At 44.2% G+C, this 18,731-nt stretch overlaps 1 protein-coding gene and 1 long non-coding RNA gene across 3 annotated transcripts; both read right to left on the bottom strand.

The window, feature by feature from the left end:
- Positions 1 to 3,685: 3,685 nt before the first annotated feature.
- On the bottom strand, positions 3,686 to 5,584 carry LOC122539656. The gene is made up of 3 exons (XR_006309135.1): positions 4,262 to 5,584; positions 3,920 to 4,064; positions 3,686 to 3,816 (listed from the first exon to the last, which is right to left on the bottom strand). It is a non-coding gene; the product is annotated as an uncharacterized LOC122539656 (long non-coding RNA).
- Positions 5,585 to 15,827: 10,243 nt separating this feature from the next.
- LOC122539695 (telethonin-like) lies at positions 15,828 to 18,157 on the bottom strand. Of its 2 annotated transcripts, none has more exons than XM_043674689.1 (3): positions 17,949 to 18,157; positions 16,894 to 17,061; positions 15,828 to 16,680 (listed from the first exon to the last, which is right to left on the bottom strand). In XM_043674689.1, the coding sequence occupies exons 1-3, from the start codon at positions 18,065 to 18,067 to the stop codon at positions 16,443 to 16,445; spliced, it is 525 nt and encodes a 174-aa protein (XP_043530624.1). In that variant the 5' UTR covers positions 18,068 to 18,157; the 3' UTR covers positions 15,828 to 16,442. The 2 variants fall into 2 exon arrangements, with proteins under 2 accessions (XP_043530624.1, XP_043530623.1); XM_043674688.1 differs by having other exon boundaries at positions 15,828 to 16,664; positions 16,878 to 17,061; positions 17,949 to 18,156.
- Between the last annotated feature and the right edge of the window lie 574 nt (positions 18,158 to 18,731).

The following is an 18,731-nucleotide window of genomic DNA, read 5'->3' as shown; positions in this document are numbered from 1 at the left end:
CCGAGAGAGTGCGTACCTGTACCTGAGAGAGTATGTGTATACCTGTACCCGAGAGACGGTGTATACCTGTACCCGAGAGAGTGTGTGTATACCTGTACCTGAGAGACAGTGTGTATCTGTACCCGAGAGAGTGTGTGTATACCTGTACCTAAGAGACGGTGTGTACTTGTACCCGAGAGACGGTGTGTACCTGTACCTGAGAGATGGTGTGTACCTGTACCCGAGAGAGTGTGTGTATACCTGTACCTGAGAGAGTGTGTGTACCTGTACCTGAGAGACGGTGTGTACCTGTACCCAAGAGACGGCATGTACCTGTACCCGAGAGACAGTGTGTACCTGTACCCGAGAGTGTGTGTACCTGTACCTGAGAGTGTGTGTGTATACCTGTATCCGAGAGACAGTGTGTACCTGTACCCGAGAGAGTGCGTACCTGTACCTGAGAGAGTATGTGTATACCTGTACCCGAGAGACAGTGTATACCTGTACCCGAGAGAGTGTATGTATACCTGTACCCGAGAGACAGTGTGTATCTGTACCCGAGAGAGAGTGTGTATACCGTACCTGAGAGACGGTGTGTACCTGTACCCGAGAGACGGTGTGTACCTGTACTTGAGAGACGGTGTGTACCTGTACCCGAGAGAGTGTGTGTATACCTGTACCCGAGAGAGTGTGTGTACCTGTACCTGAGAGATGGTGTGTACCTGTACCCGAGAGACGGCATGTACCTGTACCCGAGAGAGAGTGTGTACCTGTACCCGAGAGAGTGTGTGTACCTGTACCCGAGAGTGTGTGTGTATACCTGTATCCGAGAGACGGTGTGTACCTGTACCCGAGAGACAGTGTGTACCTGTACCCGAGAGAGTGTGTGTATACCTGTACCCAAGAGGGTGTGTGTACCTGTACCTGAGAGACGGTGTGTACCTGTACTTGAGAGATGGTGTGTACCTGTACCTGAGAGACGGTGTGTACCTGTACCCGAGAGACGGTGTGTACCTGTACCTGATAGAGTGTGTGTACCTGTGAGATAGTGTGTATACCTGTACCTGAGAGAGTGTGTGTACCTGAAAGACAGTGTGTATACCTGTACCTGAGTGCATTTGTACCTGAGAGACAGTGTGTGTACCTGTATCTGAGAGTGTGTACCTGTACCTGAAAGTGTGTGTGTACCTGAGAGAGTGTGTGTGTACCTGTACCTGAGAATGTATGTGTACCTGTTTGTGGGCGGCAGGGTGTCACAGTGGTTAGCACTGCTGCCTCACAGCGCCAGAGACCCGGGTTCAATTCCCGCCTCAGGTGACTCTCTGTGTGGAGTTTGCCCGTTCTCCGGGTGCAATGGTTTCCTCCCACAGTCACAAAGGTGTGCAGGTTAGGTGAATTGGCTATGCTAAATTGTCCGTAGTGTTAGGTTAGGGGTAAATGTCGGGTATGGGTCTGGGTGTGTTGCGCTTCGGCCGGTCGATGTGGACTTGTTGGGCTGAAGGGCCTGTTTCCACACTGTAATGTAATCTAATCTATATATCTGTACCTGTACCTGAGAGTGTGTGTACCTGAGAGTGTGTGTACCTGTACCTGAGAGACAGTTCCTTTTAGAACTTTACCTCAACGGGGTTCAGTCCCTGCTCCCAGCTCCACTTCTCCCCAGTGGCCTTCCTCACCCAGCACACACTGATGCCAGGGGGACGCCTCTCTGTGCCCTTCACTGTCATTGAGAGCAATTACCAAGGGGAACGAGGCAGCTGATTGTAAACAGATAGAGGATGGAAAGAGTAATCGGTAATTAGAGCTGTATGCAATTCACTGCAGCACATTCTGTGCCCAGGGCACCTGCCCAAACATTTTGAAGATGAGTCATTGTGTTCTGGCATCTTCTCCATGAGACACATTTCTTAATGTGTCTGATCCTAGTGAAGGTCAACCAAGGGCCAAAACAGCACTTTCATGGCGTTGACACACCGCTGCCGACTCTCTCTCTCGCAGCCTCCTCCACTGTCTCCAAAACGATTCCCCTGGATCATTATAGATGCCCACCCCACCCCAACACACAGGGTCTATATATCTATTTCAATGCCAAGTCCCGGTAAAATTCCCCACAATGAATTCTAATAAATTAACGTGAACACATTTAAAGTTTTTTCTCAACGTAAAATGCACCACGTTCGGGAAACCCCGTCTTTATTTTTCTTTAAACCATCTCCCTGGTTCCGGTAGTCTCTGCAGTTCACAGCGAGTTCCCTGTCTCAGGGGAAGGTGGGGTAGGGGGACAGTCCCCTAATTATCAACATCCATTCCACTGCGTTCCTTATTGAAAGCAGTTTCTGTCACCAGAGGATGTTTCTGTGGTTTCATCTTCAAACCAGTCCTCACAACATTTGGAAAACTGCTCCCGTGAAAATCTCCAAAAAAACATTTCTACATTGCGCTAGCGGACACTGTAACTACACCCGAGCACCGACAATTAGATAAAGGAGTAAATGCAGGTGCTGGGGTCTGAAAACAGTGAGTGATGGAGATGACAGCAGGTCAGGCAGCATTCATGGAGAGAGAGAGCAAGATAATATTTCCAGCTGAAACTTTTTAGAAAACATTTCGAATTGCAGGGAAATGGGGTTTGCGTAGATGGACATTTGGATCAGCATGGACCAGTTTGGGCCGAAGAGTCGATCTTCGTGCAGCCGGATTCTCTGACTGAGAAAGGATGAGGGGTGGAGGAGGGAGGAGGAAGATTCGGGTCTTTGAGGAGATGTGAGGGATTGTGGAGGGAGCTGGGAGAAAGATCAGAATTGCCGACTGCCACAGGGTGGAAGTCCTGGTTAAAGAAGGAAAGTCGAATGTGTCTTTAAAGCAGAGGTTGTTTATTCCTGCAGTGGCTGAGTTGCTCTGTTCATTCCAGCCACAGGAACAGCTCAGAGAAATCCCTCACTCTGGAACCGAACCCCGTCTCCCTGAGACACAGCCTCCTGCCAGGAACTGCCTGAGCGGAGCTAATGAGGACATTCCTCACAGGATCCAAGTTTCCAGCTGCCTCCCAGCCAGAACCGCAATCAGCTTCTGGAAACTTCGGAGGAACATGCTTCTCTAAAAAGTCTAACAGCTCCCTGAGGGGAGGGCAGTTTGCAGAATTCCTGCAACCTCTACGTCACTTTCATTCCGCGCTGTAAAATCAGCAAAATGATTCCAGGGGCGAGGACAGTGTGGAATTAGAGCAAATAGGCCCCTCCATCCTGCTCCACCATTCAATAGGATCATGGCTGATCCAGCACTCCTCACTTACCTGCACTTTCTCTGTGATCCTTGATTCCTCTAATGATCAAGAATCTATCTCAGCCTTAAATATACACAAGGACCCCACCCCACAGCTCTCTGTGGCAAGGAGTTCCAAAGACTCACAATCCTTTGAGTGAAGAAATTCCTCCTCAGCTCAGCCTTAAATTGGTGCCCCTTTATTTTGAGGCTGTACCCTCTGGTCCGACTCTCCCATGAGGGGAAGCATCATCTCAACATTGATCCTGTCAAGCTCCTTCAGCATCTGACATATTTCAGTGAGGTCACCTCTCATTCTTCTAAACTCCAGTGAGTAGAGTTTCAACCTGTTTAACCTTTGATCATAAGACAATCCCTGCACCCCAAGGATCATCCCAGTGAACCTTCTCTGAATTATCTCCAATGAAGCAATATCCTTCCTTAAATATCGGGACCAAAACTGCTCACAATGCCAACACCTTGCACAGTCTTAAAGTCCAATCCCTTTGAAATAAGGGTCAACACTCCAGTCACTTTCCTAGTTAGCCGCTGCACCAGTGCGGTAGTTTTCTGTTTCTGTGAAACAAGAGAATGAAAATAAGAAGGATTGAATTTCTCTAACACTTTTCACTGATACAGAAAGCTGTGTGTGAAATGTAGGAAACAGCAGTCAACTTACACACAAGATCCCACAAATATCGATGTGGTAATGACCTGATAATTATGGCATTTTTGTGATGATGGCTGAAAGATAAATATTGGCCCATTGAACAAATCTATTTCTATTTCCTTCAAAGTTGTCTTCCGAGATCTCATAGACCAACCTGAAAGTGCAAAAGGGGCTCAGTTCAATGTCATATTTGAAAGACCAATAAGGAAATAACTTAATAAAGTGAAGACAGAAATTTAAAAAAAAAACTGGAATAAAGTGAAATTCCAGAGGAAGGCAGAAGCAGATACCTCAGTATCTGGATCAGACAATTCCAAGGAAATTGTCCAGTCAGCTTACTGTTACAATTACCTCGTGGTAAATGTCATGTCCACTGGTTTGGTCTGGACAGGGCTGTGATGGGAAGGTAATCATCCTGAAACATAATGAAGAGGTGCAGGGTAGCTGAGGAGCTGGGTCCTCAGTTACAAAACGATTCACCATCAATCAACAGCAATGTTTAAGGTGCAATATCAGTATGGCTCACATTTCACAGATTGTCAGACAGTTAACAGTTAATACGTGTATGAGCATCTCATTCACACTTCATGACAGTTCATATTGAATCCAGTCTGTGTTCTGAGGGAGAGCTGCTGCACTGTTCCTCTCTAGAGAGCTGTCTGACCAGTTAGCTCAGCGCATTATTCAGGATGTAAACAGCAGCTGCTGAATCTATGTTTAGTCTGGGTGGGATTATTATCAAACATCACCCCCACCTCCCTCTTTCATTCTGTTCTTGATCCTTCTGAATTTATACAGCAACAAGTGGGCAAAGACTCATCCTTGAAAAAGGACTGGTCAATCAGGTTAGAAAACACACTTCACACTGTCCCAATCCCAGTACAGGTACGGAATGAGGTTAACTACAGAGAAAAGCTTCCTCTACACTGCCCCTATCAAATACTCCCAGAACAGGTACAGCACAGGATTAGATAAAGTGTATAGTTTATTATGGTCTCCCAGTCCTTTATCAAGGGAATATTTTACACTGACTGGTATCTGTCAGTTCCTGTTGTATAGGGGCTTTAGGACCTTGTGCAATCTTGCAATGATGTCATGGAGCTGCACATCACAGAGCCTAAATAGCAGAGTTTGGGTAGAATAAAACAACAATGAACTAAACTAGACTAGACTACAATAGCCTGTAGAAAATTCACATGAACAAAGGACATGAATACACAGAGAGAGTACTCCTTACCTAATATAATATAAACCAGACCTGGTATATTTATGATTACCACTAATAGCAATATTCAGCATTAATCTATAACAAGTGTTATTTGAAGTCTAAGCTTGAACATAGTTTGCCTTCTCTTCAGCTGGTCAGTCTTGAGCCCAGACTCGTAGTGTGGCATCAACCCACACAAGAAAAGATAGTGGCAGCTACAGAATTCACTGTCTAGAAAATTCAGACAGCAATGAAGATCAAAAAAGTGACCTGAGATTGTCTGAAGGAGAGAGGAATTCAGGAAATAATTTTTTTCAAGAAATTGTTAAGACAGTTTTAAGAGCAGCTGGAGCCAGAAAAGCTGTAGAGCTGGATAATGGCTGCGAAGGCACAAACTCTGATCAGAAATCTTCTCCAGAGGAACCACCAGAACAGTTCATTATGATTTGATTGGGAGGGGTACTCCAATAATCAATTCTCATTATTTCACAAACAAATGCTTAACTAACCAATTAAACTACCAAGATGACCAATTTTCCTGACTGACTGCTATCAGAACAAAAACAACTCACACCTGGCTTTGTAATTAACAGGTAAACAACTTAATTTTTCCCTTACAACTATAAATCTCAGAAAATTCTTTAACTGTCAGCAATAGTAGAAACAAGCCTTTTTTAAAAAAAGAACAAAGGAAATTAAAGCACAGGAACAGGCCCTTTGGCCCTCCAAGCCTGTACCGATCCAGATCCTCTATCTAAACCTTTCACCTATTTTCTAAGGGTCTGTATCCCTCTGCTCCCTGCTCATTCTGTCTGGAGATACATCTTAAATGACGCTATCATGCCCGCCTCTACCACCTCCGCTGGCTACGTGTTCCAGGCATCCATCGCCCTCGCCGTAAAGAACTTTCCACGCATACCTCCCCTAAACGTTTCCCCTCTCACTTTGAACTCGTGACCGTTAGTAATTAAGTCCTCCACTCTGAGAAAAAGTTTCTTGCTATCCACCTTGTCTACACCTCTCATGATTTTGTAGACCTCAATCAAGTCCCCCCCCCCAACCTCCGTCTTTCTAATGAAAATAATCCTCATCTACTCAACCTCTCTTCATAGCTAGCACTCTCCATACCAGACAACATTCTGGTGAACCTCCTCTGCAGCCTCTCCAAAGCACCCACATCCTTTTGAGAATGTGGCGACCAGAACTGTCCGCAGTATTCCAAATGTGGCTGAACCAAAGTCATGTACAACTGTAACATGACCTGCCAATTCTTGTACTCAATACCCCATCCGATGAAGGAAAGCATGCTGTATGCCTTCTTGACCATTCTATTGGCCTGTGTTGCCACCTTCAGGGTACGATGAACTTGAACACTCAGATCTCTCTGTACATTAATTTTCCCCAGAACTTTTCCATAAACTGTATGGCTTGCTCTTGAATTTGATCTTCCAAAATGCATCACCTCACATTTGCCCAGACTGAATTCCACCTGCTTTTTCTCTGCCCAACTCTCCAATCTATCTATATTCTATTGTATTCTCTGAATTGCTACTCCACCAATCTTAGTGTCATCTGCAAACTTGCTAATCAGACTACTTACACCTTCCTCCAGATCATTTATGTATATCACAAACAACAGTAGTTCCAGCACGGATCCCTGTGGAACGCCACTGGTCACAGTTCTCTATTTTGAGAAACTCCCTTCCACTACTACTCTCTGTCTCCTTATGCCCAACCAGTTCTTTATCCATCTAGCTAGTACACTCTGCGACTTCATTTTGTCAATCAGCCTACCATGGGGAACCTTATCAAACACCTTACTGAAGTCCCTGCATATGATATCTGCAGCCCTTCCTCATCAATCAACTTTGTCATTTTTTCAAAGAATTCTGTTAAGTTGGTAAGATCTGACCTTCCTTGCACAAACCCATGTTGCCTATCACTGATATGCCCATTTTCTTCCAAATGGGAATAGATCCTATCCTTCTTCTCTAGCAACTTCCCTACCACTGATGCCAGGCTCACCAGTCTGTAATTACCTGCATTATCCCTGCTACCCTTCTTAAACAAGGGGACAATATTAGCAATTCTTCAGTCCTCTGGTACCTCACCCATATTTAAGGATGCTGCAAAGATATTTGTTAAGGCCCCAGCTATTTCCTCTCTTGCTTCCCTCAGTAACCTGGGATAGATTCCATCCGGACCCAGGGATTTGTCTACCTTAATGCCTTTTAGAATACCCAATACATCCTCCTTCCTAATGTCAACTTGACCTAGAGTAATCAAACATCTATCCCTAACCTCAATATCTGTCATGTCCCTCTCCTCGGTAAATATTGATGCAACTATACTCGTTAAGAATCTCACCTGTTTTCTTTGACTTCACACATAACTTTCCACCTTTGTCCTTGAGTGGGCCAACCCTTTCTCTAGTTACCCTCTTGCTCCTTATATATGAATAAAAGGCTTTGGGATTTTCCTTAACATTGTTTGCTAAAGATATTTCATGACTCCTTTTAGCCCTCTTAATTGCTCGTTTCAGATTGGTCCTGCATCTCCGATATTCTTCCAAAGCTTTGTCTGTCTTCAGTCGCCTAGACCTTGTGTAAGCTTCCTTTTTCCTCTTAGCTAGTCTCATAATTTCACCTGTCATCCATGGTTCCCTAATCTTGACATTTCTATCCCTCATTTTCGCAGGAACATGTCTTTCCTGTATTCTAATTAATCTCTCTTTAAACGCCTCTCACATGTCAAATGTGGATTTCCCTTCAAACAGCTGCTCCCAATCTTCATTCCCCAGCTCCTGCCAAATTTTGGTATGGTTGGCCTCCCCCCAATTTAGCATCCTTCCTTTAGGGCTACTGTTGTCTTTGTCTATGAATATTCTAAAACTTACGGAATTATGATCACTCTTCCCAAAGTAATCCCCTACTGAAACTTCAACCTGGCTGGGCTCATTCCCCAACACCAGGTCCAGTATGGCCCCTTCCTGAGTTGACTATTTACATACTGCTCAATAAAACCCTCCTGGGATGCTCCTTACAAATTCTGCTCCATCCAATCCTCTAACACGAAGTGAATCCCAGTCAATGTTGGGAAAATTAAAATCTCCTATCACCACCACCCTATTTCTCATACATCTTTCCATAATCTGTATATGATTTTGTACCTCTATCACTCACTCGCTGTTGGGAGGCCTGTAGTACAGCCCCAACATCATTACCGCACCTTCCTATTTCTGAGCTCTGCTCATATTGCTTCATTGCTCAAGTCTACCATAGGGCCCTCCTTCAGCACAGCTGTGATATCCTCTCTGACCAGTAATGCAACTCTTCCACCCCTTTTACCTCCCTCCCAATCCAGCCTAAAGCATCGATACCCTGGGGTATTTAGTTGCCAGTCATGACCTTCCTTCAACCAAGTCTCAGCAATATCAATGACATCAAACTCCCAAGTACCAATCCAAGCCCTAAGTTCATTTGCCTTACATACTACTCTTCTTGCATTAAAACAAATGCAGCTCAGACCACCAGTCCCTTTACGTTCATCATCTGCTCCCTGCTTACTCTTACCCTAGGTCACGCTGACTTCATCATCTAGTTCCTTACAAGCTTTAGTTACTACCTCCTTATTGTCCACTAACCTCCTCATTTGGTTCCCATCACCCTGCAACATTAGTTTAAACCCTCCCCAACGGTGTTAGCAAAAGCACCCCCGAGGACATTGGTTCCAGTCCAGTCCAGCCCAGGTGTATGCGTCCAATTTGTAATGGTCCCACCTTCCCCAGTACCAGAAAGCTCACTCTCACTGTGACCTCTGTGGTCAGGGAGAAATCTAAACTGAGTACCTGCAAAAAGAGGCCAATTACTGGACACCTAAAGCAGATTTTAAATCCTCAAGGGAGAGGACACTAATGTTTGCCTCCACCTCAAAGAATAGTTTGAGGAGCACGGTGAACAATTCCAACAGTGAGTTCACAAATTTGTGAGCCATTTGACCAATGACAAAGTTATGTTTAGATTAGAATAGTGCTGGAAAAGCACAGCAGGTCAGGCAGCATCCGAGGAGCAGGAAAATTGATGTTTCGGGCAAAAGCCCTTCATCAGAAATATTCGATTTTCCTGCTCCTCGGATGCTGCCTGACCTGCTGTGCTTTTCCAGCACCACTCTAATCTAATCTCTGGTTTCCAGCATCTGCAGTCCTCACTTTTGCCTCGATGACAAAGTTATGTCAAGTTAATAGGTTTCTTCAGACACAGGCTTAAAAGACTGCAACTGGAATTGATGGTAAAGAAGTTTGGGAGTATGAATTGTTATTACCATTCATAGTATCAGAACCTTAATAGTGAACTTATTGAAATTTTTAAAATAAATAAAGGACTGGAGTTGCTGAGATGTGTAACCAACAAAAACAGAAATTGATGGACAAACTCAGCAGATCTGACAGCATTTGTAGAGAGAGAAACAAAGTTAACATTTTGAGTCCAGTGATGGGATGCAGTTCTGCAGAAGGGTCACTGGACCCACACCGTTCACTGTTTCCCTCCACAACAGTTGCCAAGCCTGCTGAGTTTATCCAACAATTTCTGATTTTGTTCATGAAGTTATTATTGTTTTGACAGTTTGAACAACAGATTCAAATTTTTATTTGGCGACTAAAAAGTCTAATCAAGTTTATTTATTAAAATATAAAATAATTGGATAAAGAAAATGCACAAATCTAATCATGAGGTGTTGAATTTGACATGTGAATACCTCAGATATAGAGAAAATCAGTGTGAAGGAGGCAACTGCTGCATTCTTTATTACATGAAACTGCAAATCTCTATGGAATTCTCCAGATTTTGTGGAAAAAAAGTAACTTCATTTGTCTGTATGAAGACATCATATTGGTAAAGGAAAACCAAACTTCACATTAAGAATAGCATTTCAAAGCAGCAGAAACTGTAACAGCTTTGAGTTTTAGTAATACAATAACAATCATTGCAGGCAACTGACTGTGTGGAGTTTGCACGTTCTCCCCGTGTCTGCGTGGGTTTCCTCCGGGTGCTCCAGTTTCCTCCCACAGTCCAAAGATGTGCAGGTCAGGTAAATTAGCCATGCTAAATTGCCCATGGTGTTAGGTAAGGGGTAAATGCAGGGGTATGGGTGGATTGCGCTTCGGCGGGGCAGTGTGGACTTGTTGGGCCGAAGGGCCTGTTTCCACACTGTAAGTAATCTAATCTAATCTAATCTAAACAACAAAACTTTAACAATTTTAACAAATGAAGAATAACACAAGACAAGTAAATGAGTGCAGCTTAAAGAGAACAAACTCTTGATGATATTCTTTCAACCAAGAAAATAATTCACAACTCCAAGCACAAGTAATGCAACAAAATTCACTGGTATCAACTTTTTCACCACAAAAGTTTAAGCTCAGAGGCACAGTTGATGGATTTGGCAGATCTGGAAAACCCAGAGTCATAGAGACCTATAGCACAGAGTCATAGAGATCAATAACACAGTCATAGAGATCAATAACACAGTGCCATAGAGATCAATAACACAGTCATAGAGATCAATAACACCATCATAGAGATCAATAACACAGTCATAGAGATCAATAACACCATCATAGAGATCTATAACCCAGAGTCATAGAGATCAATAACATAGTGCCATAGAGATCAATAACACAGTGCCATAGAGATCGATAACACAGTCATAGAGATCAATAACACCATCATAGAGATCAATGACACCATCATAGAGATCAATAACACAGTCATAGATATCGATAACACAGTGCCATAGAGATCAATAACACAGTGTCATAGAGATCAATAACACAGAGTCATAGAGATCAATAACACAGTCATAGAGATCTATAACCCAGAGTCATAGAAATCTATAACACAGAGTAATAGAGATCTATAACCTAGAGTCATAGAGATCGATAATCCAAAATTGTAGAGATCTATAACAGAGTCATAGAGATCTATAACCCAGTGTCATACAGATCTATAACACAGAGTCATAGACATCTATAACCCAGAGTCATTGAGATCTATAACAGAATCATAGAGATCTATAACTCAGAGTCAAAGAGATCTATAACTTAGAGTCATAGAGATCTATATCCCAGAGTCTTAGAAATGTATAACCCAGAGTCATAGACATCTATAACACAGAGTCATAGAGATCCATAACCCAGTGTCATACACATCTATATCCCAGAGTCTTAGAGATCTATAACACATAGTTATAGAGATCTATAACCCAGAGTCATAGAGATCTATAACACAGTCATAGAGATCTATAACCCAGAGTCAGAGATCTATAACCAGAGTCATAGAGATCTATAACCCAGAGTTATAGAGAATTATAACCCAGAGTTATAGAGATCTATAACCCAGAGTCATAGAGATGTGAAACCCAGAGTCATAGAGATCTATAACACAGAGTCATAGACATCTATAACACAGTCATAGAGATCTATAACCCAGAGTCATAGAGATCTATAACACAGAAAAAGGCCATTTGACCCTGTAGTGATTGGAACCAGGGCCAAGTGGATCTCACTGACGATGAGATCCTTAATTGGGGTTGCTAATCTGGGCCAGTCAGGGAACTCTGGCTGACAGATGTAAACAGGAAATTCAGAAGATCTCCTCAGTATAGGGACTGATTCTGAGCTGGCTGGTCAAAGCCCATGTACTGGGCACATGTAAATAAAGGGTGACTTGGCAATAGGATAACAGCCTTTGCACAGTTATTCCAGGCTCATTGCACCCGGGTCAGTCAAAAACAATGATCTAACTATTCTAATCCCATTTCACAGCTTTTGATCACTAGTTCATTGAAAGATCAGATAGGACACTGATGAAATCATACTCTGATATATACTGTCCGTGGATAGTCTCAATAGTATACAAACTAGCTGAACTATGCAACTGTGAAACACACCACAAGAGCTCAATCACAAGAGAAGTTATTGATCTCTTAGATAAAACAGTTACTGAACTTGTTCTATCAAAACAACATTCAATTTTAGAATGAACTGTCCAAAAACTAGTGGATACACAATCAAGAAAACTGTTCTGTAAGTAATATGTGGCAAATATTGCATCTAATGCAGAACATTCTAGACACTGTGTTACTTATTTTAAGCACAATAGATTATCTGAGCAGAGGAGACAGAACTGTCATCCAAACAATGTACTGCTTGTGACAACACTAAATGAAGTCCAAAGAAATCTATTAGACAGGATCTTTTAACTAACTATTGAGGTTTTGAATAAGTAATAAAGAGAATTGATGAAGGCAGAACAGTGGACATGATCTATATGGATGTCAGTAAGGCATTCGACAAGGTTACATGTTGTAGACTGGTTAACAAGGTTAGATCACATGGAATACAGTGAGAACTAGCTATTTAGATACAGGACTGGCTCATAGGTAGGGCAAAGTTAAAAAATCACACAACACCAGGTTAGAGTCCAACAGATTTATTTGTAAGTGCGAGCTTTTAGAGTGCTGCGAGTGAGGTGCTGGATTTTGGAAAGGCAAATCAGAGCAGGACTTATACACTTAATGGCTAGGTCTGGGAAATGTTGCTGAACAAAGAGACCTTGGAGTGCAGGCTCATAGTTCCTTGAAAGTGGAGTCCCAGGTAGATAGGATAGTGAAGAAAATGTCTGGTACACTTGACTTTATTGGTCAGTGCATTCAGTACAGGAGTTGGGAGGTCATGTTGCTGCTGCACAGGACATTGGTTTGGCCACTTTTGGAATATTGGGTGCAATTCTGGTCTCCCTGCTACAGGAAGGATGTTGTGAAACTTGAAAGGGTTCAGAAAAGATTTACAAGGATGTTGTCAGGGTTGGAGGATTTGAGCTATAGAGAGATTGCGTAGGCTAGGGCTGTTTTCCCTGGAATGTCGGAGGCTGAGGAGTGAACTTATAGCATGTTTATAAAATCATGAGGGGCATGGATAGGATAAATAACCATGGTCTTTTCACCAAGGTAGGGAAGCTAGAGGACATAGGTTTCGGGTGAGCAGGGAAAGATTTAAAAGGGATCTAAGGGGCACCGTTTCACACAGAGGTTGGTGTGTGTATGGAATCAGCTGCCAGAGGAAGTGGTGGAAGCTAGCACAATTAAAAGGTATCTTTAGGAATATGAATAGGAAAGGTTTAGAGGGATATGGGCCAAATGCTGGAAAATGGGACGAGATTAATTTATCTGGTTGGCATGGATGAGTTGGACCAAAGGGCCTGTTTCCATGCTACGTATCTCTGTGACTCTATGTAGTTTCAAAATACTACATCAGCAAAAACTGTCCAACCCTCCACCAACAATGAACTCATTGTCACAAATAAGTCACTGCCAGAAGATGTGCTACAGTCTGAAGAACACACCAAACAACAAATCAAATCATTCCCAACCTGACACGTACGTTCAGAACCTTAGAACAGAGCCTTGAAGAAAACATTAATACTGCATGGGAGTAAAGTTTCTTCACATGAAGAACAATGCAATGATGACTTCATTTCTTCCTTGGTGGTTTATCACAGCATCCGATGTTACAAATGTAGCTGAAGACATGTAACTACCTGATAATTTCTTTACACATCTCCAGTTCAGCCAGGTTGATTGAATCTCTGATATATCAGAAGCAGCAGGGAAAATGTGAGATCACCAAATTTACCTCTTGTTTCTATATTTGCTCAGATAATCCATCTACTGAAACAAGATGAACCAAGACAAAGACTTGGAAATGGGTGGGATGGATAAGGAAAATCTGGACAGTATGTGCTGTAAAAAGAAGTAATCCAGAGAACTTATTTGAGAATGTCTATAACTGTCAATCAATGTTTTTGACAGGGGAGAACTTGTATAGGAACTTCAGGGCCTTGGAGCAACTTTGTGATGATATAATGGAGCTGCACATCACTGAGTATAAACAGCACAGTATAGACAGAGTTAGACCACATCAGAACAAAATAAACTAGACTGGAAGACTTGCATTAACAAGAAGAAAGATTGGTCCTTACCTAATGTCAGGGACTGGCATATCTATGAAATCCATAATTAGGTAAATTTTATATCGAAATTTAATAAATAATGATACTTTGAAATCTAAATCTGTGGGGAATTCACCTTCCCCTTCAGCAGAGATCCTGTCGATCTCAGGGAGATTGCTGTACATGCAGTGTGCCTTCTCACGGTGATTTCTGTACACTGGTGGCTTTTGTTTCATTGCTTTGTGGCTCAGCGCCTTTCTGACCAAGAATCAGGCAAATTGCCAAACTCTTGACCTTTTCTAGTGTAATCCCTAAATCCATTAAATTGAATTCTCACTCTCTGGACTGTGCTATACCTGGAAATATCATGTGAACATTGATAAATGACAACCATAGCACAACCTGCACTGTGTATCAGACAAGTACAACAGTACCATGCTTTTATATACCACCTAAAATGTATTAAACAGAGTAGGACAATCCATAGGAGCATAATCAGACAGTATTTGGCAACAAGACCCATTAGGAGCATAAATGACATTAGGCTCAGTCAAAGCGGAAGACTTTAAAGAATGAGTTGAGGGATGACAGAGAGATGGAATTAGGTGGAGAGGTTTAGGGATAGAAGTCCAGAAGTTGAAGGGACATCTGCCAATGATAGAACAATTAAAATGGGGAATTCACAAGAGACAACTGTTGGAAAGTGCAGTAATCTCGGATGGTGGTTGGGCTGAAGTAGGTTACAGAAGTAGGGAGGGGTTGAGGCTGGGAAAAGATTTGGAAACAAGGATGAGAGCTTTAGTGTTGAGGCATTGTTTGACTGGAAGCCTATGTAGGTCAGCAAGTGGATGATAAGTGACCAGAACTTGACGCAAGATAGGACACATAAAGCAGAGCTTTGATACACTTAAGTATACAGACACTAGAACACGGGAGGGCAGAAGGGAATGCATTGGAATAGTCACCAAAAGGTAACAAAGATGTAAGTGAAGGCTTTAGCAGCAGATCAGCAGAGACAGGCCACAGCAGATGATGTCACAGAAATGAAAATTGCCAATCATAGAGACAGACACTCACAGTGAGGATCAAATATAACATTAAGACTGGAAAGAGTTTGTTTTAATCTCAAATAGTTTCCAGGGAGAGAGATTAAGTCGATGGCTGTGGGGTAGAGTTTGTGTTGGGAACTGTAGGCAGTGTTTTTTAGGTCTTCACAAGATTGGAGGAAATTCCTGCTCATTCAGTGTTGGATATCAGAAAAGGGTTCTGGGAACTGCGTGTGTGTCTGAGAGTGGGGAAGCAGGGTAGAGAGTGTCTGTGTGTGCGTGGGGGAGCAGGATGGGGGAATGTGGAACCTGATTTTGTATTTAGGATGTTGTCATTGAGGGGAAGTGTTAGTGGAGTCGGCATAAATAGGTGACACCAGAGGCAACAGCGTAAGAGCAGGTAGGAACTATTGCAAATGATTCTCTGGCCACAGTTGGATAAAAACCGGACCAGATGATGACAGTCTTACTCAGCTGGACAGTGATGGAGAGGCATTAGAGGAAGATGCAGTGTAGTATTACACATACAGTGTAATCGCTCTAGATCACTGAATTCTCTGCTGTGTACTGATGTGTCTTTGGTAACTGTGAAGATGGCAGCCTCCAATTGAGTGTACTCCGAGTGGTGAAGAGCTGGGCGAACATCAGGTAATCAGTCAAAGTTCTATCAGATTTTATTTCAATGCTAAAAGTCAATACAAAACTATGATATTTTAAAGTAAAACTTCTGGGACAAAAGACCTATTGATTCTATAGACGTCTATTAGAGCAATAAGTCAACAATAATTTCAGTACGTTCATAACTCACACACCCATGTTTTCTACACCTTAAACCTCTCTTTTCCAATCTTCCAATTACATTCAGAACTTCCTGAACCTTTCCTAACTGCCAGCCATTGCCCACTAAGTCAGAGGGTGCACTGACCAGGAACAAGAGTAGCTCCAACCTGATCCACCTTCACTGATTTATCTTTACTTTACTGCACTGTCCCCATCTCCCTTCATTCATTTTGCGGGACTCACAACCCCCGGAATAGAAAATTCCTAAGATTTATATGACACTGAAGAGGTTTCTCCTCATCCCAGTATAAATGGTTGCCCATAGTCTCGACTCCACCGTCCAGGGAATCCTGATCCTGCCAAGCCCTTGAAAGATTATTTTCAATTTGATCATCTGTTATTCTTCTAAAGTCACACCCTGACTAATCTGCAAACTGCATCAAACCACTACCTACACCTCAATCCATCTACAACCCCATTCCCCATCGCTCTCAGCCCCTCTGGGCCTCCTGGGACATTGATCTCGACAGGGATCTTTGAACCATGCCCGCTTTCTTGCCATCCAGTTTGACAGGCTGCATGACTGGAGGAAGTTCTTTGGTAATGTCCGAGACCTCTCTCTTGTCCTGACAGCTCCCATTCAGAGCCGACTCGAACTCCATGACCCCCCTCAGCTCTGGGGGAGTCACTGCCCGTTCCATTTTCGTGCTGATCTGAGTCGGTGTGAAGATTGATCTCGACAGGGATCTTTGAACCATGCCCGCTTTCTTGCCATCCAGTTTGACAGGCTGCATGACTGGAGGAAGTTCTTTGGTAATGTCCGAGACCTCTCTCTTGTCCTGACAGCTCCCATTCAGAGCCGACTCGAACTCCATGACCCCCCTCAGCTCTGGGGGAGTCACTGCCCGTTCCATTTTCGTGCTGATCTGAGTCGGTGTGAAGATTGCCAATGGCAGCACGCTGCGGGCAGGCAGGCGATACTCAGTGAGCTCCTCCCCCAGGCAGCCCATCCTCATCAGGTTGGCCGGGCTTCGCTGCACCAAGTAGGTCACCTGGGATCTCCTGTCATAACTCTCCTTCCGGGCACCATTCAGCTCACTCACAGTGCACCTGCCAGAGAAGGAACAGGCAGATTCAACAAACCCAGCTTTTTAGATTAGATTAGATACAGTGTGGAAACAGGCCCTTCGGCCCAACAAGTCCACACCGACCCTCCGAAGCGCAACCCACCCAGACCCATTCCCCTACACTTATCCCTTCACCTAACACTCCGGGCAATTTAGCTCGGCCAATTTTTGGGCTGTGGGAGGAAACCCACGCAGACACGGTGAGAATGTGCAAACTCCACACAGAGAGCTGCCTGAGGCGGGAATTGAACCCGGGTCTCTGGCGCTGTGAGGCAGCAGTGCTAACCACTGTGCCAGCTTTCTCTGGAGCCACACAAACAGCTCATCCATATTTTCATCATTAACAAGGAGCCTTTCCCTGTGACTCCCACTCTGTTTCTCCCTCTCTCCCTCTCTGTCTAATTCTCTCACTGTATCCTCTCCCTCTCTTCCAATTTCTCTCTCACTCTTTCTCGGTGTCTCTCTCTGTGTCTGAATGTCGGTGATTGTGACCCTCTCTCTGTGACATTCCTATCTGTCCCTATCTCTCCGTTTCCCCACCCCATCTCCGTTTTTTCTCTCTCTCTCTCCCCACCGCGTCATCTCCCGGTCTCTCGCTATTACTGACCCTTGCTTTTCTCTCTCTCTGTTTCCCTCTGTCTCTGTTTTCTCTATCTGTATTTTCTCTGTGTGTTTTCTATTTCTGATTCTTTTCTCTACCTCTGTTGCCTCTCTCTCTATCTCTGTTTTCTCTGTCTCTTTTTCTCTCCCCGTTTTCTCTCTCTCTCTGTTTTTTCTCTCTCTCTCTGTCCCAGCCTCTGAAGTTGCAGCAAACGCGCTCTCTCAGCGATGAGAGCGGGACGGATCGGCGCAGTTTCGGTGTAAACTCACCGGTGCTCAGGTCGAGTTCTCATGATCTGATCCTCCCATTCAGCAGAGTAAAACTCCCTGCTCTGGCTGTTGCCCTCACACAGGGAGGAGTTCAGAGCAGCAAACGGTGTCAGCTCCATTGCAGCCGGAGCCTGTTCCCAGGGATTGTGCTGATGGATTGAGAGCCGCTCCCTGTCTCTGTCTGTGCGTCTGTGTGTGTGGGGCTGGGCCGGGTTTATATCGGCCCCGGATGGGGGCTATTTTCGGGCCGTAGGCTCAGGACGGGAATGGGTGACGTGTCCCTCCTGACTCCTGGGGATTTGCGCCGTCAGCTCCCACAGCTCTCCGCCGCATTTCCCAAACCGATCACGGAGCTCATCCTCGGGCTAGTACAATAGGTGCCGGCAGAACGACCTCCAGCCGCAGCCGCTCACCTTGGGGTTCCCGCTCCTCAGACCCTGCCAAATCCCACAGACTTCAACCACTAACCCCACCCACACCTCCAACCCCACACTAAACCCACACCCAAACACCCATCCACACCCGCTCCTTTCCCAGTCCAGGGTTCAGGGAGTGCCGCACTGTCGGAGGATCGGCGCCGAGGGAGTGCCGCACTGTCGGAGGGTCAGTGCTGAGGGAGTGCCGCACTGTCGGAGGGTCAGTGCTGAGGAAGTGCTGCACTGTCAGAGGCCAACAGTCTACAAAAGGATAGAATTTAGCCAAAACATTTCACAGGTAGATGGGGTGGTGAAGTCCTGGGGAGTGTTGCCATACAAAGAGACCTTCGAGTGCAGTTTCATAATT

Source organism: Chiloscyllium plagiosum, chromosome 33, assembly GCF_004010195.1.
Source record: "Chiloscyllium plagiosum isolate BGI_BamShark_2017 chromosome 33, ASM401019v2, whole genome shotgun sequence".
In the NCBI taxonomy this organism is placed as follows: Eukaryota; Metazoa; Chordata; class Chondrichthyes; order Orectolobiformes; family Hemiscylliidae; genus Chiloscyllium; species Chiloscyllium plagiosum.
This window is presented reverse-complemented; position numbering and strand designations above follow the sequence as displayed.